Here is a 27,465-nt window from a genome sequence, read left to right as displayed (position 1 = left end):
GTCAGACTGAAATTGGCCCTTTCATTTTCAAGCAATTCATATTGTAAATGATACCTATGAGACCTTAAGCCAATGTAAATTAGTAGCATTAAAATCTGATCTGACCCCAAGAAGAATCATCAATCCAGTTAAGCTGATTTGCATTTCCTGAGAATAAGGACTGGTAAGTGTTCCAAAACCTCATATAGATTTCATAGACATTAGGGCTGGAAGGGACCTCGGAAGAGCATCAAGTCCAGCTCCCTGCCCCAGGGGCAGGAAGTCAGCTAGGGTCAAAAGAATATAATGTTTGTGACCCCTCAAAAGAATTAAACTTGGAAGTACAAAACCAAAGTCTAAAACTCCCTAAATCTGGAGGGCTGGGGTGCGTTAATGTGGGAAGGAATGGATTCCAAAATAGTTTCTGCTACAAGGGTGATACTGCCATTGTGGATGCAAATGCAGCCACCTGTCTGCATTGGGGGGGGGGGGGGGGAAGGGGAGGAGGGGACGTGGGAGGGTCAAAATATTCTTTATGATTCTTTTCAGTTCCAATTTTCTCATTTCTTTTTACTTTTCATTAGTCTAAATTTACTCAAATTTGAAAATAAAAAGTCATTTCAACCTGTAAAGCAAAAATGTCAAAAAGGGACAGCTAGACAATTGCAAAACTTATTTCTTTTCAAGTCAAGAGAGTTTGGTTCCAATAAATTGTTTTTCCTTCTTTTCTTCTCTTTTCTTTTCTGGCAAAAAATAGTTTATCAAAAATTTCCCACCAGCTCAGCAGTGTTTAAGTCATTGTGATCTCTGGCCACAAGGGGGAGCAGCTAAATAACACCACATAGAGGGCTGATTAGAAGACAAGACTATGAACATGAGAGTTATGATGAGAGATTACTGTATTCTATTAACCAAGCTCTGACATGGACTCCTTCCGAGGTCTTGGTTAATTCATGTTCTACTCTATTTGCAAAATTGTGGGCACCTAATTTGTGCCCCAAACCAATTAAATACATGGCTATGCACTCTGATATGCAAACGCTGATTTGAATGTGCATGCACCGCAACAAATGAGGTGTACAAATGTGAACTTATCTTTCATATTCCTTTCCATGTTTTATCTTTTGAAAGCCAAGATGTTATTCTTCCAATATAATTTTCTCCCTTCATTTTACAGAACTATTACTTCACAGGGGTAGGATGTGCAAGTACATAAAAGTAAAATAAAAACTTCTAACATAGTAGGTACAAGTAGCTATCATACCTTCAGGTTATTTGGAAAATTAGCCCTTGACAATCTTTTTATATGGTATAGATTAGTGGTGCCCAGCTAGTGGTGCAAAGTCAGTCCTTGGGCCAAATCTACAGCACAGGGCCAGTCTACAGGCCAGATCCAGGGCTGTACCACCTGATCAGTGGGGTCTGGAATCTGGTGGTGCCACCATTAATTGCTGCGGTTCCTAGACACACCAGAGCTGCTAATCCTCCTGCCCCAAATTTCCAGTCCCATGGGCCCAATGACATAACTCTGTGCTCTGGATCTGCCCTGTGAGATTCCTCACAGATCCAGAATGTTGAGTGCGGTGAGTGGCAGCAGGAGCATTAATTGCCACATTCCAGGAGCTGCAACAATTAATGCATCCACCACTCACCATACCACCACATTTCCAGAACCATGGGGGAGACCCGCAGGCCAGATGACATGGCTCCGTTTGCCAGATCCAGACAGCAGGTCTGGGTCACCCCTGGTATAAATGGACACTAAGATTAAATAGCTGCATTCTACCTTACTTACAGTAGGACAGTGATGACACAAACACACATGCTTGATATTTCCCTATACAAAAGTAGCCAGTTAAAGCTTGGTGCCCCAAAGAATTACCTCACTTATCCTCCACAAACTCCCCCATTTATCCTTTATGGACCAACACTGAGCTTATTGGTGTGATTATGATAGTCACTATTCAGTTACATATTAAGAGGGTGGAAAGGAAAACAGAACTTTTTTGGCAAGACAGTATAGGATGGAAGTGGACAGCTCTAACTAATAACTAAGCATCACAACAACACATTTGAGCAGGAAAAAGTATTAAGAGGAGACAGGATATGTACACATAACCTAATTGAAGTCAGTTTTTATACCGATGTAAATTAGAGTGAAGTCAAGAAAGGACATATGTGCAACTTCCTTGGGATAGATAACATGGTAGATGGTTATTGTAGCACTACACTGAAAAGCAGTAAGGGAACAAGTAATGGCCTGTTTGCCTTTAGTAAACAACTATCCCAAAAGGACAACAGACCAAGGAAAGTGTAACTTGCATCATAGTATTTTATCCTCCATTTTTTGGGAGTAATTATCTTTTGGATTGGGGGAAGTCTCCCCTAGTTTGTATTACCTGTGCACTCATTTTTTATACCAGTGTAATGCTGATTCCACCAATATAAACATTATTATGTCTGTCCATGCCTTGAGAAGTACATGAAGTCACATGGCAAGATAGTGACTTTCCTTAAATCACTAGACCATATAAATTGTAAACTTATTCTTTATAATTAATGATGATTACGTTTTCAAAGAATCCACTGATTCCTACAGGTGGTTACATACTTAGGGCTTATACCACCTACATTTGCAATTCTTATACATATCTCCTACAGGAATCTAAGCACCTGGTTTTTACTTTATTTTATCTAGTTCTCTTTCACTCTGGTTGGAAATATACAAGTATATCCAAAAGGTACAAGTTTTTTAGCTATCAGTAAGTATTAATTTTGATTAGAGTTAAATTGACCTTCTGATCACAAAAACAATCCAGATGAATCCTAGTCCAGCAGTCGCAAAATGCTTAGGAACCTGGATTCATTGGGCATCTGATGCCTGGAAAAAATCTGCTGACACCAAAACAGTAAAATTCATGCTAGCTCCATATGTGCCTAACTCCCACCAAGGTTCTATTGAGATGCAGAGCAGTGATGAGAGACACTTTAAACTCTGCCCAAGTCCTCGATTCTTTAGGAAGCCAGAGAGCCTATGCAGCATCTCTGACACTGGCAGCCTGCATACAGTTCATTACAAAATACTGTCATTATAAGGGTCGTGGTACTACCACTCACTCATGCCCAACGGCTTCACTGTTAGAGACATAACTAGGAAATGGGAGATCTGGTTTCTAGCCCCTCCTCAATCTGCATCTTCCTCTTCCCAGGAAAGTGCCCTAAACAGCAAGGTATTGAGTAGCCTAGTTAGGGTCCTCCCCACCTCTCCTGCTGAAGTGAGGCCACTGGGCAGCCAATAGAATAAGAGTTGTGGGGCCTGAAGTAATATAAACAAAAGAGTCATTGGTTAAAAATCAGGAACCCAGTCCCTGGCAGCAGGGACTGGAACACAGACTTCCTGGAAAGTGCTCTCTTCACAGCCCTCTCTTGCTTGTTCTCCTTCTAACTTTTGCACTTTTGTTGCCACTGAGGAGCTAGGGCTGTCTCATGGAAGTGAGGGATGTGAGTTTGAGTCCTCTCAGGAAGAGGAGAGTCTCAAATCCAGATCTCCCATTTCCTACATAACCATTATGCTCAGTGGCAAAAGGTGGACATCACCAGCAGTCATGCTCAAGAGTGAACAGGGTGTGCTTTATGCTGAATTCAATGCTGCTATAAGGGTGAGTTAACCATCCTTGTTCAGAAATGTGTCTCCGCTCTGAGTGTTCCGGATTTCAAGATGACAGAGACACTCTATGTGTAGCCCTGTAGCTACACCTATGCTCTAGAGAACTACGAGAGGTAGGCCCTTATGCTTAGTATTTCCTACTGGCTAGCTGCACACCATTCCCTGTTCAGCTCCTAGATGCTCCTTAATCTTCCCATTTATTGTGCTGGTATCCAAGATGTCCAACTCTTTTAGGTTGGATCACTCATCTTTGGCAAAACACCTAAGCTTTAGACACTGCAATCGCTAAGCAAAAGCCCCTACAAGGCTGATTTTGGTCTGGTGCTAAAAACTGATAATGTCCTTAGTCCAGAAGTTCAGTGCACATAAAGTGCTTTCAAAATGGCTGAAACTGGTTTAAGATAAACCTGGATGGATGTGGTATCAGACTTAACTGATTTAGGTTAAATCAGTTTACTGAAGTTCCATCCCAGATCCGCTCCAGAGTCGTTAACTCACAGACCCCCAGCATCCCAGGATGCTTTGCATCTCCCCGTAAACCCTGCCTCACACGGTGAGTGGGCTAGCCTTGGTCCAAGCTGTCTGGACCAGTCAACCAGGGAGGCATGCTCTAGTGCCCCCCAGCTTCTGGCCTGGGCAACTGCGGGCATATGGCTGCATTTTCAGAATCAAATGTGAATGTCTATTCACTTGCTTATCAGTTCAATCCACGCCGCTTAGACTACCCTGTGAAGATAGAATCAATTAAGCCTCAGGCTTTTTGTCTCTCTTATGTCAAGAGAGATGTGTCCACACCAGGAGTTTTGCCAGTATAGCTCCATCAGCTAATGGAGCAAACCTTGCAGTATAAACCTGGTCTAGCTGCTGTTGGTTATGATGTCTTTATAGTAACTTTGTGATACCAGCACAATGCAAAGAAGTCTTATGCATCTAAAGGAGTATCTAGGGCATTGTGTCTGTGTACAGGGGCTCAGTTGCCATTTGGTGTAGATCTTGGTATAACCAAATTTCAAATTATATGCAGTTACTTTATTTCATATGATTATTTATTTATATAGGCTTAACTGAACTCACAGTCCTTCTGAATAGTTGCATGCAATTTCTAACACCTTTAAACCATTTTCCCAATCAACAACAACACAAAATGTATTAAAAGTCAGTTTTGTCTGCAATTCTTTTAAATTTATAAAGAAAAAAAATCAGCTTCTGAAGTAATTTTCCTGCAATAAACATACTATTGTAAGGGCATGACAGCTCCGATACAGGCATAAAGAATATGTCAATTAAGCTTTCTATAGTCTTTACTGAGCATATTTTTTCTACCCAGCTTTTCACAGAAAGTCAGAGTACTGAGTTACCTTTAGACTTGAATGTAAGGATGACCTAAATATTGAGGTTCTTGTATGACTTGAACTCACTCAAGCAGTAATAATAGATTTGTTGCTAAAGAAATTATCTTATTACACTCTTAGTATTAATTGAAATGCAAACACATTTGATTTATTACCATACTGACAGTTAGTTTTCTATTAAGTGATTGAGGATCTGTTACCAGAAGTGCTAATTCACAAGGGTTATTTTTAAAATTTGTGGAAAGAGCCAGGAACACTAGACAGATGCTTTTACAAAAACTCTATGATTCTAAATAAAGTTAGATTATTATATGAATCTAGATAAGATACATTAAGTTTAATCTGATTATGCCTAAATGCAAATTTTATACTCTCTTACAATCCCCAGTGTTTACCAAAGGAAACTCCACCAGCCAATTAATTAAATCTACAAACCACTTTTGGTCCACCCACCCTTGCACTTTTTTCAACTTAAAGTAGCAATAGCAACTTTGCCATTGGGCATTTACTGGGGAATTATTTAATGTGGGGCAGAGCTACCCAGCACATCCATAGGTGGTGGATAGTGGAAAAACCTTCATTGAAGGTTAGTTATAAAATAAGGAGGGGTAACTCTGACGAATAAGCAGTCACGGACCAAGCAGTGGCAGCACCATTAGGCTGTGGTGAGGACAGCAGATGGCAATTCTTTCCCTCCTGAAAATCCTTTGAGGGTGCTGTGACATGGCAAGTACAGGCCACCACTAGAATAAGCCTGCCCAGCCCCTAGCCATGGGTCTACAAGTCCTCAGTGGCTGCGCAGGTGCATGAAGGCTGCAGCAGAACGAGATCCCCTGTTGTCTTAGTCTCCTTGTCATTGGATCAAGGTCCTGTTCTGTCAAGAGCCATGTGGAAGCAGACGTACAGCAGCTTCTCCATGATAAAATAAGTCACGCACAGGCACCTTCCATGAAAACAACTTTTCCAGCACATTCCTCAAGCCCTTTGGTGACCAGCTAATGGCAATGGGAGCAGAATTCTAAGGTCTGGAATCTCCTAGTCATGAACAGGTATGAAGGCAGTGGTTATAAAAGAGTCTGTCGATCCCAGATAGGCCTCATCAGCTACCTTCGGACACACAAATATGACAATCATGGAAGACAATCATCCTCGAATATGAAGGATTGCTAAAGAAGATTTACTGGTAATCCTCAAGGTACAACCAGGTAACATCACCTCCCACTGAGTAACTAATTCTGAAGAAATGCCCTGTGTTTTACCCGTTATTGCATAAACCACTTATTTTACACTGAATACCCACCTATAGTTTACCCAAGACACTAAACTATTAGACATGATAGTGAAGTCTAGTATCTTATTACATGATAATGAAGAACTGTATCTTATTATTTAATTCGATTTATAAGACTCACTAATGGACTTTGTCTAGACTGGCCTGTAACTGAAATCACGCCATTCACAGTCCTAAAATTTATTTCATATTGAATATTTTTGTTTTTATTTTGTTTATTTAACCTAAGCAGATAAAATTTTATGAGGAAAGGTTAAACAACATAAAACTGAATAGCTTAGGTAATCATTGAAAGGGAATATAACAGTATATGATAAAGGCAAATTATCAACAAGGATGGAGAATAATGGTTTAATTTGATATTGGGATAACTAAAACCAGTGGGCTGAAATTAAGAAAGTGAAATCATAGGTTACATATAAGGAAAATCTTCCTCACGTCAAGTTCAACTGGATTGTGGAGACTACTTGTTGGTGGCTGAAGCCCCATACCTCAAGGTATTTGAATTCAGACGGGACAAAATACTAGATGAAATGTATGATAGATGAACATTTGACAATATTATGGAGATGTTCCGGAGGACCTACCAGGCATCTCCATATCTCCTATGAAACTATCTACTATGAAACTATTACAATAGTATACTGTAGGTGGGTCTACACGTACGCCTAACTGCACAGTTGTTACTGCCAGTACGGCTGGTACTGCACAGTCCTGGTGCCGCACAGGTCATTTCCAACCCTACTGCACAGTAGCAGTGGCATCACGGTTTGTGCCCACCAATGCTATGTCGGTGTTGCTATGAGCTAAGTCACCATAGCTCATCGCTATGGAGACACAGCATCTCATATAGACACGTCCTGTATATAGCAATGGAACAAAGTAAGACAAGAAGCTTTGAATCTCAATAGCAACCAGCTATGAAGTTAGTACACATTTTTGGGGACTAACTTTATAGCTGGTTGGAGCTTTTTATGGCATAATAGCTTCTTTGCATGTGTAGCTGGTCTCAGGGTGATTATGCTACTAACTCATTAATTTCACAATAACTATAACATGTAGCTGGGGCCATAGTTTTTTTAAACATATTAAGTGCATTAAGTTAGGAAATTAAGCTATTAAACACCCTGAAAAAAAGACTGACAGCAGTTAGGTATTCTTACCTCATGTATTTCATTCATCCAGTTTGTAATACTTTGAAAGCTGTCTGAATTTGTGATGTCATAGACAAGAACAAACCCTTGTGCCCCACGGAAATAACTAGTACTAAGCGTGTGGAATCGTTCTTGACCAGCAGTATCCCTGCAATACACCATAAGAGATCACTTGGTATTGCATGCCCTGCAAGAACATGGAAATGGTTTTGTAGTGCCACATGAATAAAATCTTTATATGCTCTATTCTGCTATTCTGTAGAGACAGGGAAAGGACAGCAAGCTATGTAAATATTTTTGACTGTTCTACAGCCTACACTTATATAACTGAAAAAGGCAGAAAATAGTCAAAGTCCTTGTCTACATGGAGGTTTAACCACTGCATGGTTAAATCATGTAACTGCACTGGTATACCCCTTACTGTAATACATCTGTGTTGCTTTATACCAGTACTATGACTTGCTTTAGAGTGAATAAGCATTATGCACTGAAGAAACGCACTGGTGTAGGACCTTTAGACTGGAGGTTCACCAGTAAAGCTATATTGGGGTGGCTATACCAAGAGCTAAAATCCTACACTGGTCCCTTTAGATGGGGGAGAGGAAAGTGGTATAAAGATCTCTAAACAGGAGATATGATATGACTTGAGATATGATATGACTTGGCTGAGGGAAGATTCTTCCAGCATAGGAACCTCAAAAGGTAGATGCCAGCTTGACTTCTGTAAACTCTAACAGAGGGAGTGAATTAAAAGCACAGCTAATATGGGAGGTGTATGCCAGGGTGGGATACCATCCACACCATGCAGCAACGCAGGGATTTCAGAGAACACAGCAGGCCACATAGCTTTCTGGGAAACTGCCACAAAACTTAAGCGGGTCTCCAGGGCTGTCTTAATTAGCCCTGAAGATCTAGCTGCTGGAGATCTAGGGTTGTCAGACCATCAACTTAGTTAAAGAATTATCCCTTGAAAAATAATTCTAACCGTGGCAAATATTAACACACCTCAGTTCAAATAGCTGGGCTCCAGCATTCCTGCAGCAACCTTACTTAAAAATAAGGTAGGGATGCTCAAAGATTCATCATGCTAGACCTCCCTCCAAATTCTGATGAGCGTGCATGTCTGAAGTAATGAAACAATTTGCATTGTTTCTTACCTTTAAAATTGCAGTAAAGTTGCTTATATTTAATATGTAGTAGAGGTCTGCATTTTATTTGTATGCCACAACAGTGAAACCTTAATGCTAAATGGTTTTAGAGATAACTGCTTTTTTTAAGTGTCTACTAGTTGCTGTAAACAATATGCTCCCCTAGGCATAATTCACATTTTAAAATGCACTATGAAGTAATAATTAGACTATAGAAAGACATACAATTAAAACCAGATAAGATTGTGTGTGTTGTACTATAATTTAGCTGGCTTCCATTCGTGGGGAAAAAATTAAAACTTACCATATTTGAAGTTTCACTGTTGTATCATTGAATGTTATTGTTTTCACTTTAAAATCAATGCCTAAAAGAAAAAAGAAAATCTGTTACATTTCTTTCTTCTCTTTTTTTTTAACAATAGCTTTTGTTTTCGACTGTTATTAGGTAATAGTTATTTTGGAGATCTGAAAGGGAAGAGAAAAAGGAAAGACAACTACCAAAAAAAGAACAAACACAACACGAAACAGAAGTGGCAAAACCAGAACTATTACAAGCAACTCTCTGACAGTCATAAGTACATTCTATTGAAAATAACTGTCAGACAGGTCAATGTTTTACACTCAGCTCCTTGTGCACTGTCAGTTTTGACAAACGTGCATTAGTAGGCAAATGATATGACAGCAGCTTGGTGGCTGATGCATAGAACAGTCACAGTATTTGAAACTACAGAGTGTTTGACTAAGTGATTCAGCTCCATAATAACAGTTCTGCAGGTTTGTATCGAGGTTTAGGACAGCATCCTGTTTCAGCTTACGCACCCATGTAGCAGTGGTCTATTGGCATAACTGCCATTTTTGATACTTGGGCACAGTTTGCAACCCTGCTTCCCTTGCAGTGTAGATACATAAGCATCCACACAGCTACTGAGTCTGCACAATAGGATGCATGCTAACCAGGCCAGTATGCAGCTCTATATGTGTTCTCTGGGCAAGTGTAAGTACAACTTCTACAGAACAAAAACTCATGACTAGAGTGTTGGATGTCAGAGGAGGAAATATAAGAGAGCCTTTTCCATCACAATGCACTAACCATCAGGCCATAGGTTAAGCATCCCAAAAGGAGGGCAGGAGAAGGGAATGGAAAATGCCTGTCACCTGATGGTGAGATCACTCTGCTGGGAAGTTGGAGGGATTCAGGTTCAAACCCCATCTAAGTGAGGGGTCTCTTGCATTTGCCTCCTGGGCAAGTGGTGTAACTACTCAGCTACTGGGGCTAAACCATGAAAGGGAACCCCTCCTCCATCTGCAGGACCAAGATTTTAGGATTTACACTTAGGTACATGCATACTGAGTAACATACTTGCTCAGCCAAAGTGCAGCCTACTGAACCTACTCAAATACCACATGCACACATGTCCACACTTCACAGGGAATAGGATCACAAATTATCAGTAAGTCCCCAGAATGGCAGTTATGTGACATTTGAGGTGTAAGGTGAAATTCTGACAAATAGAGAAGTATCCAGAAGTAAACAAAAGAAGTTTGGGCCTTCATGCCCCCTACTCCTGCTGCCCTTTTGGCTGGGATGATCTAGCTGGGGTTGGTCCTGCTTTAAGCAGGGGGTTGGACTAGATGACTTCCTGAGGTACCTTCCAGCCCTCATTTTCTATGATTCTATAATTATTCAGGATTGCATCAATAGGACTAGAAATGAATTAAGCTAGGACTACATTCAAGATTAAGTAAAGAACATTACCCCTATCCTGCCCCTCCATATAAACTTCATAGAATCATAGAATCACAGAAGTAGGGTCGGAAGGGACCTTGTAGATCTTCAAGTCCGACCCCCTGCCTGGGCAGGAGGGAAACTGGACTCAAGTGACCCCAGCCAGGTAGGCATCAAGCTGCTTCTTAAAGACCCCCAGGGTAGGAGCCAGCACCACTTCCCTTGGAAGTTGGTTCCAAATCCTAGCCACCCTAACTGTGAAGTAGTTCCTACAGATGTCTAATCTAAACCTACTCTCCAACAACTTGTGACCATTATTCCTTGTTATCCCAGGGGGTCGCTAGGGGAAACAAAGTCTCCCCCAAAACCTTCTGGTCCCCCCTAGTGAGTTTATAGACGGTCACAAGGTCCCCCCTCAGCCTTCTCTTGTGAAGGCTGAACAGGTTCAGGTCCCGTAGCCTCTCACTGTAGGGTCTGCCCTGCTGTCCCCAGATCATGTGGGTGGCCCTCCTCTGGACCCTCTCAATGTTGTCCACATCCCTCTTGAAGTGTGGTGCCCAGAACTGGACACAGTACTCCAGCTGTGGCCTGACCAGTGTTGCATAGAGGGGGAGGATCACCTCCTTGGCCCTACCTGAGATGCACCTGTGGATGCACGATAGGGTCCGGTTGGCCCTGCTGACCGTGACCTCGCATTGTCGGCCCATGTTCATCTTGGAGTCAATGATGACTCCAAGATCTCTTTCTGCCTCCGTGCTCTCAAGAAGGGAGCTTCCCATCTTATAAGTGTGTTGCCGGTTACTACTGCCCAAGTGCAGCACCCTGCACTTGTCTGTATTGAAACGCATCCTGTTTTTGTTAGCCCACCCTTGCAACCTATCCAGGTCTTTCTGCGGTCTTTCCCTCCCTACTAGCGTGCCCACCTCACCCCAAATTTTGGTATCGTCAGCAAATTCGAACAGGTTGCTTTTCACCCCGTTGTCCAAATCGCTGATAAAGAAATTGTACAGTGCGGGCCCAAGGACTGAGCCCTGGGGGACTCTGCTACCCACTTCCCCCCAGGTCAAATATGACCTATCCACCACCACCCTCTGAGTACGACCCTTCAGCCAATTAGCAATCCATTTGACTGTGTAGGCATTGATGCCACAGTCGCCTAGTTTTTTAATGAGGATGGGGTGGGAGACAGTGTCAAAGGCCTTGCTGAAGTCCAGAAAGACTACATCCACGGTGACACCTGCATCCAATGCTTTTGTGACCTGATCGTAAAAGGAAATCAGGTTGGTCTGACACGACCTGCCCCTAATAAAACCGTGCTGGTTGCCCCTAAGCATCATCCCCAATGCCGGCCCATCACAGATGTGCTCCTTGATGATCTTCTCAAAGAGTTTCCCCAGGATTGAGGTAAGACTGACGGGCCTATAGTTGCCCGGGTCCTCCCTCCTCCCTTTCTTAAAGATGGGGACCACATTGGCTATCTTCCAATCATCTGGCACCTGGCCCGAGCACCACGAGCGCTCGTAAAGCTGTGCCAAGGGCCCAGCAATAACCCTTGCTAGCTCCCTCAACACCCTGGGGTGGAGAGCATCTGGACCTGCTGACTTGAACACGTCCAGCCCCTCCAGAAGCACTGTAACCCGGTCCTCCTCAACCTTAGGTCTTGAGGCGTTCCCCTCGAGTCCGTCTTGAAACACAGTGGGGGAGTCCCGGTCCCTGCACAAGAAAATGGAGGTGAAGAATTTGTTAAAGATGTCTGCCTTCTCCTCTGGCACAACCACCAGATTGCCCAGCACATCTTGCAGGGGCCCCACATTTCCCGGTGCCTTCTTCATCCTCCCTATATATTTGAAAAAGGACTTCTTATTATCTTTGATCTCGGATGCTAGTCCTAGCTCTACGTCCGCCTTAGCTTTCCTAACAGCCCCCCTACAGGCCTCAGCATTGGAGGTATACTCTTCTTTGGAGATCGCCCCCTGGGTGTATGCCACCTTTTTGGCAACCAGGCATTCCCAGACTTCCTTGGTGAGCCAGGGAGGCTTTTGGGCACTCTTGCCCCCCTTGCTTCTTGTTGGGATTGTCACCCCTTGGGCCCTGAGTATCATCTCCTTAAGGAACGACCACTCATCTTGGGCACTGAGTTCCCCTGCCCTCAAGAACCCCAGTGCCTCCTGGGGTTCTTCTTTGTATCTAAACCCCAATGTTTTAGAGATAAAGCTGACATTGGTCCTATGAATGCTGTAATGTTGCCTCTGCACCCATGATACTGTTTTCCTCAAGGATGATTTTCTTTACAATTTGTTGTTATTTTCAATGCATATATTATTGTAATACCGCCCACGTGTGTAAAAGTGCAATAAAGATTAATGAGAGCATGAGTTTCTTGTCCTGAGGAGTTTATATTCCAATATGGTGAAACTCCAGGTAATGCATTACAATCTATGAGACAGCAAAAAAAGGGAAATTATATAATTCCTTGCAGTTATACTAGTTCTTCAATTAGTTCGTGAAATTTTAAAGAAAGCATTTCAAATGAGTTTCATTCTCACAATGTGACCACTGGAAAACCCCATCATTTTATTTATTCACTGCAAATCCATTGTAGTATGTCTCGATGAATAAAAGGATATGGTTTAATCGTGTTAGGTCAATTGCATTAGTAAAACATAACTGAAAGTCCTGTTAGCTGGCAATGTTAGCTGGCCTCATCTCCTGAAAAGGCAAAAAGACAGCTAGATAACAATTTCAAACTGTAAGAACTATAAGCCTGCATCTTAACAGGGCTTTTAAACAGTGATACATGAATTTGACTGAGTTAGCAGAATTGAAAAAGCACGCACTTCTGCCATATGAAAATAAGACTATGTTGTATGGAAGTGTAATATCTCCCATAAAAAGATTTATAACTGATTTCAGTGAAGGTTGGGAAACAATGTTGGTACTATCACAATATATATATAAAAGTAAAAAAATGCCTTAAACTATACCATAACAAGGATGCTAATCCAGAGAAAATATACTATGTTTCAAGCCCTAGAGAATATTTTCTACTACTAGGGGCCTTATTGCTCATGAATCAGGATTGTTCAACCTATTAGAAACTATAGTACTTAAAAAATCTGTGCTGTTGTATCACAGCACCTTTGTTCATGGGTGGATCCAGGAACTGGCAAAGAGTGGTGCAGGTGCAGCAACCTGTGCTACAAGGGTGTCTGCACTCTCAGTCCCAGCTTCTTCCCTCCACAACCCACTAGTGAGAACAGACCACACTGCAGGAGCCTACAGGGTCTTTTTAAAGTTCACAAAGCAGGTAAGAGCCCCCCACCTTCCCCCAGGTGCTCAGACATGTTTCCTCCCCTCCCCTCCCTCACCCCACCCCACCCCACCCCACCCCATTCCTCTTCCTCCACACACACCTGCTGCTGTTTCCACTGTCCCAGGATCAGGGGAAGCTTCAGAGCCACTTCTGCTCACACCAGCCAAGCTGCCAGGCTCCAGCTGGGCTCAGCTTGGACAGTGGCAGCAACAGAGGCAGTAGATTCCCCTACACTGCCTGGTCTGTCCCCCCGCCCCCGCCTTTGTTTAGTAATAAAATCATCAATATTCATAGATCATCTTTGCAGGATAGCCTTAATATTCTGTTTTCTATGGTCTGTAATTCATAAGTTTCTTCTTATACGTTAATGGTGGGCTAATGTCAATACTTTTGTATATCAACACTGCAGATTCACTAAAGTATGTAAGAAGAAAGGCAGGAAAAACATTATGAAGCTCTGCACAAGTTACTGAGTGACTGCTCATTTCAACACTACACTTCTTCAACAAGGCAAAATAAAGCCCAGTGCCCTTTGAAGTTTATCAGGCCTCAATAAGCCAGAGTCAAGCCATAAAAATCAAGGGCCCACAGGTGCAATCAGGTTCTGCTGAAGAACAGCTGAACTAAAGGAACCCATAGTGCATGGTTATATCTGAGAATCTGCATAACTTACTATAAGCACGACTTTTCTACAAACCTTGGTAAAATATTATCACATTATTCCCCCTCTCAATCTGACCCCCTGAAAAAGGAAATCTAATTTTGGTTTATAACAGAATGCCACTCACAACCGTGAGAATTAAATAATTGCTGTGATTAAATTATTGCTGACTTTCAAATATTGCTGAAAGAATGCAGGAGCATGTTGGGGTTTTTTTTTTTCAAAAGCCTTTTCTTTCATATTAGTGTTTGATTACCCTTTAAATCAAGTTTTCTTTTTAGCAGAATAGCAAAATGGTCCATTCTAGCACATAAACAATGATGTATCTGTGACATTCCCCTACCACGGATGCAGCCTGGATGCACCTTTGAGATATAATCCAAGGGTGCTTCCACACATTTGGGGCACCCTTCTGCTCCGTGTCCTTTCCTGCCATCTGCTTGGCTACCAAGAACTAGCTGAGATGTGCCAAGGGCCAACTCCTTGGCCCATGGTGCCTCAGCCTTACCTGTCTCACCTAGGCCTTCCCAAGTCTTAGCAAAGGGGATTTTATCAGCTATAAGTCCATGTCCAGCTGTGCACTCAGGACAGATGGATCCCCCTTTCCATAGAATGGGCAGAACCTGTACAGTCAAATGCTTGGGAATCACAGTTAACACTGACAGTAAATGGGTAAAGAAATAGCAAAAATTATTTATTATAAAAAAACAAGAACCAGCATAAGAAATCAGGAACCAGATGCTGAGACACAGGCAGAGATATAATAATAGACAAACAAAAGGAAATATCAGAACAATAATCTGGTTTTATCCTGCACCTTAAATCTCAGGATACAGACCCTAGCCCACTTCAACAGGTTAAAAAGCATCTTCTGTCTCTGATTACCCTGCCATAGACTCCAACAGGTTCTCCTCTCAGCTTCTCTATTCAGCCTCCAGGTTGAAGGACCCCAGCCTCCACTGTACCCAGAGAGACTAAAGACAAAAACATGTTCTCAAGACAGGCTTAAGTACAGTTGTTTATCTCACTATTCACATATGTCACTTCTTGGATTCTTGTGGGGCCTGCACTATGCATGCAACTTCCTGCCCCCCAAAGCTGCATGTTTACCCAACCAGAAATCTTTCCTGATATAATTAAGACCAGGAGAATATGTTCTTCCTTTCAGACATGGAGATTTGCTAAGCTAATATACTGTTTCTCTTCCTCAACAGTTTGATTAGCAAGGTGTTATTCTTATAGCCACCCTTCTTTTCAAATGTCAGTTCAAGGGAGACAGTAAACAACTCGAGTTAAATTATAATTCCAAGCCATTACCATGTTGAGCAGTCCTGGCCCTATTATAACATATAAGAAATATACTTTATATCAAATACCACAAGGCATATTACCACAAGGATAATAAGCCTAAATATAGCTTGACACTACACGTACGCAGAGACTACACATACCATATCAGTAAAATAACATCAAGAAACAATGCACAAGTCCCCAGACCAGTGTGGGGCTTGTGAAAATATCAATAAGGATTTTTCTTTTTTTTTCTGTTAGAAAGGTTTTTTGCTTTTGGTGTTTAACTGGATAGTATGTTTAACTGTGTAAAGATAAAGTACTACTATTATTTTGCTTCTGTGCTTCATATAAAATCTAAATGTTCCAAGACAAGTTCTCAGAAAAATCAACAGTTTGATACTGGAACCATCACACTGATTTCTACTTGAATCTGGCTGCCAAAATACTCTAATAAAAGATATCAAATTCACCCAAGGAACCTTGTCTGCCTATCAAAGGGCAGCATTCATGAAAAATGAGATAAAACTACAGCAGTGGAAACTACTTCCCCATTCCTTTTAATTTCCAAAAGTATTTTTTAGAAATTTACCCTTGGGAGGGTAAATCTTCAGATGCAAGACACCACTAGTGTTAAACCTTGTTTTGTCTAGGTGTATGGGAGTTTAGTGGCTTTTTAAAAAATTATTATGGGGATGGTGTCCTTCAGTTGATGAATTCTCATTGAAGCTTCAATGGTAGGGAAAGATGAAATATAATTGGTAGTTATAATTAATATTATACAAAGCTTCCTTGATTAAAATAATAATGTTAAATGGAAATGTAATTTAAAGCAAAATACGCTTATGTGCTCACGTAAAGTGATCTGTGAATTTAAAGTAAAAAAACCCATTTACTCTTGCATTTCACATAGCCCCTTACAGAATTTTGTGTAATTGTCTATAGAGCTTTCAAAAGTAGATGTGACAGTACTTGACAGGGACATGATATGTGGTGAGAGGTTGGAAGGTCACTGAAAATGGTGAATGGGGAATACTTTTAAAAAATTATAACCCAGCAGGGGATTTCCAGCCTTCCACAAAAACAGTTCTCATTTGACATAAATTTTAATAATAAATTGACATGAGTTTTCTTTATTTATAAAAAGGGAAGTATAGAGTGCTGAATCAGACCAAAATTTAATCTAAATTAAAATAAGGCATATTGACTTCTTAAGTTAACTTCAAATTTATTGACCTAAGAGGTCAATGAATGTTAGTGAAAAACACAAGTCAATATGTATTGCATGCATGAATTGTTCATGTCTTTATATGAAATTTCAAGCAAACTTAGCAAATTGAAAAGACAAGAAAGAAAAATGAGAAATACAGTGCCAAAGACAGCTCACAGATTTCAGAAGGCTTGGGACCAATGTATTATGCAAAATGATCAACATAAAGCTAACATTGATTACCAATCCAGGGATAAATGTTATATGACTACAACAGCTTACACTTGGGGGTTTTTTTGGACTCTTTGTATAACATGATATACAGTAAACCAGACCAAATTCTAAGTGACATTTTCTAGCTATTATAGTTCCAGGGATTTATCATTCTGTATTTATTTTTACTCAACATAGTAAAGGTACCTGCCAAAGTCTGGAAGCTAACATAATTAAGTACACAATGAATACCGTTAAATTAAATAAAATCTAACAAGCATCAACAGTCATCAGTTTCATTAGAATTCAGCCACCAACCACTTGCCTCATTATCACCAAGGCATACCTTCAGTCCAACAACTGGTGTTTTCTGGAAAATTACATTTGGGCTATTTCAGACCTTACAGGGTGATCAAGTGCCAGACATTGAGAGCCCTGGATGAGATTCCTGGCCAGCAAGCCCTCTCTTTTATAAAGAAGAAAATACAGCTGGAACATCTCTGCTAAATTCAGGACTGGGAAGGGTGGCAATACCTCATAGAGATACTTCCCAGGCCATGTAGTGTTTAAGGAGTTGTATTCAACACCATAACTCTTCCCAGAGACTCAGGGACAGTGCTGGCATTATAGGCTTCTAGGGCTGAGGCACCATGCACTCCCAGCCAGATGCCATGCTCAGTAAATGAGCTATCCTATTATTCATCAATATCAGGCTTAGAATGTTTAAGACATAGCCCCATATACATATAGCATAATGCAATTGTTTAATTTGAGGAAATGAAAGCACAGATAAATGTGTTAAGGTCTACAACTGAAAGGAAAGGTCACAGCATCCTAGACAGATAAACACGGTAAAAGGCTGACCCCAGCCCTTGTCATCACATGATCAGACAAAGTATCTGGAGTACAAAAATCATCTCCATGTTGCAAATACAAGTAACTTCTGGAAGACATACTCCTTTAGTCAAAAGGCTGTTATTACCTCTTCCATTCACCTCCTTCCCCATTGCACTATTATCAGCTCAGTCTTATTTGATCCAGGCTTTAATTAGGTCTCATTCATGCCCAAGTTCTAACTAGACACTGCCTGAGGTGCTGAACTGCCTTGTCCAAACCAGACAAGAGATATGCTATTGGCTACAGTCAGTAAAATTAAGACACCACACCCTATGCCTCCTCATGATAGACCTATATACATGGGCTGCAGTGAATCAAGAACACTTCATAACAAATGATACAGCTGGTAGATCCAATAAAGCCAGCATGAAAACTCAACTTCCATTGCCAAAGATTACTGACTAATTCAAGCCTGTATAACTGGTGGCCCATGGGCTACATGTAACCTGTAAGCAGTTAACATTCAGCCCATGGGCCCCCATGGCCACTTCTCCCACTGCAGGAAAGGACTTGGGGCACTTGCCAGTGACTATGCAGTCTGCACAGTGGGGGTCTGCTTCTGTTGGCACAATCCACATAGCTGGGATGGAGGGTCTGTGTGCTGGCAACACAATCAGCAGGATCATTGCCCATGCAATGTGCACTGGACAGCCCAGGACTAATGCAGCCAATACAGTTTCTGTGCCTAAACCACATCTGTGCCCAGACTGGCAAGGCTCAAGGAGACAGGAGGCATCTGGATAATGTGAGAGTTGTCCTACTCCACAAGGGAAAGTAAAAAAAGATGTGATATTGATCCTTATATATCAAGTCTGGCAGCATCCAGCAAGGGCTGCATTATTGCTTCCTTCAACGCAATGGACAGTTTGTTTTATGAAGGGTTTAGGGATGTTCTCCCCAAGCAACAGACCTAACACTTCTTCAGTGACCATCACCAGCTAGGAGGGACATGGATCCAAAGCAAAGATAACTGGATCCTAAAATTCTTTCAGTATTTTCAGCATCCTAGAGAGCATCACTCCCTGGAACTCTAGCAGAAAAAATTAGGTCCTTGTTCCCTCAAGATCTTATTCTTCTACAACAGATGCAGACAGCCCATCCTTAATATGATTAATCTTGCCTACAAAATACTGAGAACATGCCTCACTTGACAGAGACCCAGTCTGAAGATCCCTCCCTGCCCCTGCCTCCTGAAAAAAAGAAATCTGATGCCCAAGATTTTTCAGATTTGTCATTTAAGCTAAATAGGAACAAGTCACCCTGAAAGTGGACTGAGTTTTCCATACATGGTGTCAATTGGGAACAACTCCTTATGTAGGCAACCCTATTAGTAGAGCAGTTACTGCTAGCATCTCCTCAAAATGTACAGTGGGATCCAAGAAATGAATTCCTAGACTCTTCTGCCACTGCTGCTGAGAGGGTTTGGAAGGATACACCTAAGCTCAAGAAAGCAGAATGGCCCATTGGGAACCAAAATAAGAATCTGGGAATCTGGGGTCAAGTCCCAGGACTTTTGGACTGAAAGGGTGCATTCAGGCAAACGCACACATGCAGTTTGTAGGCATTGGCTGTGCATGTAGGCATTTGCCACACTGCTAATTTATAGTGCAGCAGGTTTTTTTTGACACTGGGAGAGCCCGGTGTCAAAAAAAACCCATGGCAGAAAAATGAGGGGAGCACACATGGTGGCAGCATGCATCACCTGAAACCAGAGCCTAGCCAGCTGGAGCCACACACCAGCTGCCAGCCAGGCTCCGCAAACCCGGATCACCATGGCTGGAGGCTAAAGAGGCCCCCAGGCCTCCAGGTACAGTTGCTGAGGCCAGCCTGGGTGCTGGCCCAAGACTCCCCTACCCCACCTGGTGCAACTTGCCACACACCAGAGGCTGCATGCACAGGTGTTCCCAGGGGACAAGCAGCAGTGGCACAACTATGTGCTGCTGCTATTTGTCCCTGGGGAAACGTACACGCATACTCATCTGGATGCACTCAAATAGTTTGTTAGTGTTAGGACAAGTGGGCCAGGTTTGAAGGGTGATGGGTTTGAAGCCTGATAAATATGGGTCCAAACAGTATTAGAAAAAGTAGAGATATTATATTATGCGTCCAAACAGTATTATAAAAAGTAGTTATATGTTCATACTGAACATTAAATGTTCTGCCCCTATTGTTAGTATCAACTAATATTTTACTCTATGAATAGCCCTGATTTTGTTAACTAATAGAATGATTGTAAGCACAACTACTCATAGAGTAAGATATTCCCCATGATAAGCAGAGTAACAGAATCTGGCTTTGTATAAAAAAGATAAAAATGAAGAAACATGTAGAACATTAGATAATATTTAAAAGTGATGTTTATTTACAGTGCCACAATTCAACCCTACTCTATTTCTCAATGAGGGGAATGTCTGAAAGTCCATGTAGAATTCTAGAGTGGGCTCACTTATTAAAAGGTAGTAAAAACCAATTTTCAAACCAAGAGAAAAACAATTCATTTGAAAGGTGATTTGAGATTTAGGTTTCCTTGATTTATCCATAATAAAACAACTAACAATCTCTAACGAAAATATCCACAATGTAACTTAAAATATAGCAAATATATATTATTTAACTTGAAATAAATAAATAAATAAATACCAAATTTTCAAAATAAAATTATCTATTTCTTTTCCCCCCAAAAATGGGTATTGCACCAGTTCAGACTCTGATAGTCTTGGAAACTGGGCCCAAGATCTCCACAAACATTCTTCCAAACAAAGCAGATTCCATTGAGCACACATTGTTGAAAAGCCCATACTGTAACATTAACATATTTCATAGCAACCAGAATAAAACAAAACAAAACTTCCTACTTCATGAACAACATCAAGTTCAGCTTTACACCAGAATTTCTGTTCATAAACTTCCCCTATGGCTTTCTATGCTATGCCATTGTTTAAACAAAAACAGTTATTCTTTATAGTCTACCATTCCCAATAAGATGCATCTGCCTTATGATCCGTATAAGTTTAATTAGAAAACTATAACTGCTTATAATTCACCAAAACTGCATAATTGAAGAGGAGGAAGGGCAACCATCCCTGAGTGTTTAAGTGCTACATAAAGTGCTCTCAATGAAAATTTATTGTAAATGCATTTTTTCATTTAATAAAACAGCTATTTTTTTAAAAAAATCAGCAACCAGGATATATTAGATACAACTGCATCATATATCCCTTTTTCTGGAGTATCACTAGGCTTAGTTATTGTGGTATCCAGGTACTACGACAAGAGAGAAAACCTAACCACTACCCATCCAACATTTTTCCTTCTCTGGCTACTATCTGTACTTACTTAAGGTAAACTAGTAACACATAAACCTGTCACGAAACTCACTTTCCTAAGGCACTGGGTGGTTCACGTAAGGTATTTCCTAGCATTTCTAATTGAAATTCCACCTAGATAGGTACAACTGGAAGATATTACCATCAGGCAAGTGTTCAAATGGGCAGCATGAAAGGAATGAGTGGCGTCTGCTCAAATCAAAACTGTCACTCTTCTTGGTAGCCTCAAGAAGCCAAAACTAGATAGAACAGAAAAATGTATCCCCGTGGATATTGCTACTTTGCTTGCAGCAGTGGCTCTCAATGTTTTTAGATTTGAGGTACTCCTCCATAACTTCTGTGAACCGAGGGCCACTCCATTTAAAAAACAAACATATTTATTAAAGTGCTTACTCCTTGCCAAGGGGCCAGGTAGTAAGTAGGAACAGGGAAGCAGATGGGCAGAGAGAAGCCTAACCCTGTGCTTATCTCCTCACACCTGCTTATCTCTTCCATGTTGCAGGGCTGTTGGTTGTAGCCCTGTTGGTCTCAAGGCTCTTTGGGTAGATGTGGTATCTTGTATTAGCTGTCACATTTAGTTGGCCTAATAAAAGATATAACATCTACCCAAAGAACCTTCCCTGCTTATCTTTTCACACTTTGTGGCACTTTTCAAAGGATCTGACAACACCCCCAGCTGCAACAATACCCTTGTTGAGAATCACTGGCTGACTGTGTGGATAGAGCATATATTTATTAAAGCTAGTTTGGAAAATAATTCATGAAGGGCTTTCCAAAAAAAAAAAAAAAAAATGGAATAATTTTAAGGCATTATACTCAGTCCACAACAGCTATAAAATTATTTATCTTTAAGCCTACTTAGAATTGGCTTTGAAAATACTCTCTTAATATGACAAGTTTTTTATCTCGAATATTTCTGGGACTGTTAGGTCAACAACATTGCTCCAACACCCTCTTAGTATGAGTGGCTTTGCAACATGGAGGAACTTTTGGTTCCCAAGCAGAGTTGGCACAACACAAATTCCATCCACCTGAGTATGAAAAGGACTCTGAAGGATAAGTTTTATTGCCAATATGAAATGGAGTCACCAAAGCTCATCTTCCTTAAATCCCATCTTAAGACTCAGCGCCAGCAGATTTCACATGCTACTATCTTATTCATGCTGGTTTCAGTGGGAATGACTTGCAGAGGAAGTTATTGCTAAGGACCTAGGAAAACACATCAGATCTGTTTTGGGAGGAGAGGTCTGATGTAAACACAGGTGTGCGCCAGCTTAGCTGTCTGGCCGTGTGTACTTTGTCAGCCTCACTGTGTGTACAATGGGGGTGTGGACACAAGTAGGTGCCAACCCCACCCTGTGCACTTCAGGGCGCAGAGCTGTGCACTAGCCCGGACATGTACACAAGCGGGGTGTGGACACAGCTGCATGCCAGCCCGCCTGTGTGCACAATGGGGCACATATATAAGAGTGTGCCAGCCCAGCTGTGTACACAACCGAGGCACAGATACAGCTATGCAGCAGCCAGGCAGTGTACACAATTGGGTGTGGATACAGGTGTGTGCCAGCCCAGCGATGTGCACAAAGTGGCATGGACTCAGGTGCGTACCAGCCTGGTCGTGTGCACTGCAGGGCAGAGAGAGCTGTATGCCAACACTGCCATGTGCACAATGGGCATGGATATAGATGCACGCTAGCCCCACTGTGTGCACAGTGGGGGCACAAACACAGGAATGAGCCAGCCCAGCTGTGTGCACAATGGGGGCACGAACAAGGGTGTGTGCTAGCTTAGCCAGGTGCACTGTGGGGGCACAGATACCGGCATTTGCCGGCCCGGCTGTGTGCACAATGGAGTACACATATAGGTGTGTGCACCTTGAGGAGTGGACACAGCTGGCTGTGTGCAGAATGGAGCACATCTATAGGTGTGTGCAGGCCGGGCTGTGTGCATAGAGGAGCACACACACACACACACACACGTGTGCACCAGCCAGGCGTGTGCACAGTGGGGCACGCACACACCAGCCGGGCCATGTGCACAGTGGGGCACACAGAGGTGTGTGGCAGGCGGGCTGTGTGCAGAGGGGCACGCGCGCGCGCAGCCGCACTCACCCACGGTGGGCAGGTAGGAGGCGGCGGGGCGCGGGCCGGGCTCGGCATACGCGCGCAGCACCGAGGTCTTCCCCACGCACGACTCCCCGGCCAACACCAGCTTCACCAGCAGCGGCGGCGCCGCCATCCCCGCCGCCAGAAACCGAAACCGGCCGCGCCCCTCCCCGGCCTCCTCCGGCCGCGCCGCCCCGCCCCTCCCGGGTTTCCGCTCCCGTTACTTCACGCGTAGCGGTCCCGCCCCGCGCGCACACTGCTGCAGACGCCGGCACGCGGGGACCTGCTCTAGTCGGGGCCACGCCGGGCCCCCAGCGCAGCCCTGCCCGTCCTGCACCACCCCTGGTCCGCGGCCCGGCCCGAGCCCCCCTCACCTGGCAGCCGCTGCCCTGCTTCTGGGACATGTTGTCAGCACAAGCAGTCAGTCAGTCCCAAAAGGACACAAGGAAGCTCTTCTTTTTTTATACAGAGGGGGGCTGGTTTCCGCCAGGGAGAAATTAATTTGGGACTTTGGGAAAAGCAAAAGCCAGAGGTTGAGGAAGCTGGCAGTTTCCACAAGAGAGCGGGCAAAGTCTTGGAGGGAAGGGGCAGGAGGAGCTCGAGGGACAGCCTCTGCATCACAGCTTCCTGAGGCTGCAAGTGAGAGAGGAAAACATCCTCCTTATGCCCACTTCGCTCCCCCTTTCAGCACCCACTCTCTGCCCCTGGGTGACACGGGCCTAGGGTGGCCATCACAGAGGACAGTCCGGTTGTCCTCTGTCCTCCATTGATACAAAACCAGATGCCTATGTAAATAGGTGTCATAGAGCTGTCCGGTTTTGTATCAATAGAAAAGCAGAAACCCAGAATGTCCTCCATGATGGACACCCTACACAGGACACTGGGCAAGATTAGGCTGGACCGATCATAAATAGCAATTCTTACATTCTTCTGAAACCAAACAACATAACCCGAAAGAGCTGCAAACAATTCAGTGCTTCATGAGGGGAGGGACAGCCCAGTGCTTTGAACAGGGCGACCGGCACCAAGACTGGAGCCTGAGGGAGCTAGGCCTGCGTCTGTCACCGATTTCTTTTCTGCCCTAGTATCACTTGTCACTTCCAACTCCATTTCAGCTCCATTTTATTTCAGGTAATAAAACAACTCACTGAGATATATTTTTAAAAGGTGACAGTCGTACTGGAATTGAATGTCCTGCAAGGATAAAGAGAAACATCCTCATTAGCTCATCAGTAATCCTGAAGAATTTTGAAACACAGAGCATGGTCTTTCTTTTCAGAGCCATTGCCAGACTAGATAAAGTACAGCTAGTCCTCATTTAACGTCACAGTTACATTCTTGAAAAAATGTGACTTTAAGCGAAGCAATGTTAAGCGAATCCAGGTCCGACACAGTAGTTACCTACTAGCACATGGCGGCCAAACAACGTTATAAACGAACGTTGTGTGACTTTAAGCAAGTATGTTCTCTAATAGATCAGCCACATAATAACGAAACAACGTTAACCGGGATGAGTTAAGTGAGGAGTACCTGTATCAGAAAAGGTGCTGATGGTCATAGCCTAAACACAGTAATTTCTTTTCTTAAAAATAAATATTAAATTTCTTTAAAATAAAACTTAAATAAATAAATAAACCGTAAATAAAAACAAGGGGCCAAATGGTTTGTTAAGGGCAATGATAGGCGTTATAAACTAGGTCTGCAACAGTCCAGAGCTGCTGCTGCTCTGTCTTTCTCCAGTGTCATAGTGACTATATTTGTCCACCCTTTGGAAATCCTATCTTCTGACTTTTGGTAGACATCCACTGAATATGGCTGAGGGCCATATGTAAAAATACCTATGCCAATACTACATTAAGATTTGCAGTACTGCACAGAACCTATAGGCTGCAAATATACTTCTGAATTAGGATTAAGGAAATCCCTACTAGGATGTGCTGTTCTTGCTTTTTGAGTGAGTTTTAGCACAGTTGAGAAGGCAGAAAGCTTTGCTAGTACCTTTAATATATGCAACCCCCCCCTCACCCCCGCAGGAGTACAGGTATTAGTAATTTACAGTTTATTGTATGTAAAGTTTCTGGCACTAAAATAAAAAATAGTGGCTGCGTCCACACAAGACACTGCCTGCGCAGTAGCTCATTGCTACTGCACAGTAGCACTGTGTGGCACGAAGTGTGATGCAATGCTACTGTGCAGTAGTAATGAGCTACTGCGCAGTCAGCATCAGCAAAACGCCATTTGGGAACACTACTGTGCAGTAATGCCAGTTACTGCGCACAGTTATTTAGTACTTGCATATGCATGTGCAGTAACAACTGCACAGCCAGCGTCTCGTCTAGACGTGGCCAGTGACATAAAAATAGGTTTTGAGAATGTACTTACCACAGGTGTGAGGTATTATTGGCTGACACTTTAAGACAGTTCTGATCTAAGTAATGATATATCTGAAGGCTGTCTGTGATTAGCCAAACTTGTTACTCCTCAGATACAAAACCTTTGGCCACTGGCTTATGTGCATGTTGAACCCATTCTCACATGCTTGTGTGGAGATCTAAGGTAAACACACCTTGAACTATGCTTGTAGCTGTGCTTGTGTCTAGATGACTTTTGAGGCCATCCTACAATTCCTAGTGGCTACAATTAATCAATTAATTTCCCACTTGCCTCTTCTATACCACAAGCTACTAGATGGTTTATAGTTAACCTTTATTTCTACATACCCTACTACAGTTTCTACACATTTTAGCCCAACACAATCAAATTCCAGTAAAGGATGCTTATCCTTCAGCCTATTCTTAGCTGGCTGGAGGAGTCAGGCAGAATTCTGGTTAGCACATAGCACAAGTATTGCAAGGAGTGTGACTTTGGGAAAAGCAATCAGACTAGTATGCAGTTTGGGTTGCAAAGCAAATGCCTAAAGATTCTCTACAGTAAAGCAATAGGCAGTCTGATAATTCCCCCTTTACAGGTCCCATCAACTAGGTCCTTGCCACCATCCTCAGAGACCCCACAGTCTATGACGAACTTCTGAGAAATACTGGTTTTATCCCACAGTGTGCATAGGCCTGGTCTACTAAGGCCTACAGCATGATATAGTTTGCAGTTGACATTTCACTCGCTTCTTGTGGTGGGCAAATTCTGAGCTCATTGTTAGGCTCTTCCACACCTACCTCATTTGTGCTTCCTCATGCAGAAGCTACGTTGGGTGCCACTGCTAGTCACCCAACATCTGCATAGTGATATAAAGCCACCATCTGCACTTTGGGTGAATCTGTAGCTGTTGCAGGAAGCAAGGGACAAGTATCTTCTGTCTGTCATGAGTAAACTCCTCTCTTCCACGAGTCTAGAATTGCTGTTGAAATGCCTCTTATGTCTCAGGAATGGCAATAGGTTATCCAGAGGCAGGGGTATCTCACCTTTGTGTGCTATGTCCATAGCATAGGAGTGTGCAGAGTAGGAAGTGCCTCAGCTAAATGATTTGGCAGGATTAAAACACTTTCACACAGGGCCTGGGAAAGACAGTAAGTTCCTCTACAATCCAGCACAGGCTGATTCCTATGGTGCCTCACTTAGTAAAGTACCAGAGAAGCCTAGGATAAGTCCTCCCAGCAATCCTGGTATCAAACCCATGTAACTGCAGTGTCTGCATGGATGTGGGTATATGGGTATGGGTAATGATAGCTCTGCATTGAGACTACTGGAAAGCAGGGCTGACATATGTGCATGTATACATGTGGACCAGAAAACAAGGACACATTACCATACTTTGTAATGTAGCTTAAGAGCAATGTTTGAAATATGGGAGGGTTTGAGGAGTGGGGGGGAGCTCCCCTGTAAGAGATGAGAACCCCCCATAAGAGACAAAAGCCCCCAGCCTGCCCAGTGCAGCTCAGGCAGCAACGGTGGCAGCTCCTTCCAGCTGCCATCTCCGCAGACCCTGCTAAGAGTCAGAGTGTAATTCGAACCCTGCTTAAGGGTGTGTCTTTGCAGTTACCTGGTGCTACCTACACTGGCATTCATTATTCTTGAGTTAGTCTAGCTCAAGTGAGGGCAGCAATATTCCAGCTGCACAGAGTAATTGGGCTGCTGCAGAGAATGACTGTTAGCAGCTGATGAGTTGTTAATTCAAGCTT

The 27,465-nt window shown here is 42.7% G+C and overlaps 1 protein-coding gene across 2 annotated transcripts in view; it reads right to left on the bottom strand.

Annotated features, from left to right (window-relative positions):
• The window catches only part of LOC102569514 (ras-related protein Rab-10), a 50,157-nt gene extending 26,646 nt beyond the window's left edge, over window positions 1-23,511 (bottom strand). The window contains exons 1-3 of one of the 2 annotated variants that reach the window (XM_059724138.1): window positions 23,339-23,511; window positions 8,896-8,956; window positions 7,453-7,591 (exon numbers count right to left, since the gene is read on the bottom strand). In XM_059724138.1, coding sequence (XP_059580121.1) covers window positions 7,453-7,591; window positions 8,896-8,956; window positions 23,339-23,465 — 327 coding nt within the window. In that variant the 5' untranslated portion in view covers window positions 23,466-23,511. The remainder of the gene's footprint in view (window positions 1-7,452; window positions 7,592-8,895; window positions 8,957-23,338) is intronic. The other variant, XM_006278254.4, reaches the window with a different exon arrangement.
• Between the last annotated feature and the right edge of the window lie 3,954 nt (window positions 23,512-27,465).

This window comes from Alligator mississippiensis, chromosome 3 (genome assembly GCF_030867095.1).
Source record: "Alligator mississippiensis isolate rAllMis1 chromosome 3, rAllMis1, whole genome shotgun sequence".
NCBI classification, from domain to species: domain Eukaryota; kingdom Metazoa; phylum Chordata; order Crocodylia; family Alligatoridae; genus Alligator; species Alligator mississippiensis.
The sequence above is the reverse complement of the archived record's forward strand: the minus strand, read 5'-3'. Positions and strand labels throughout refer to the sequence as shown.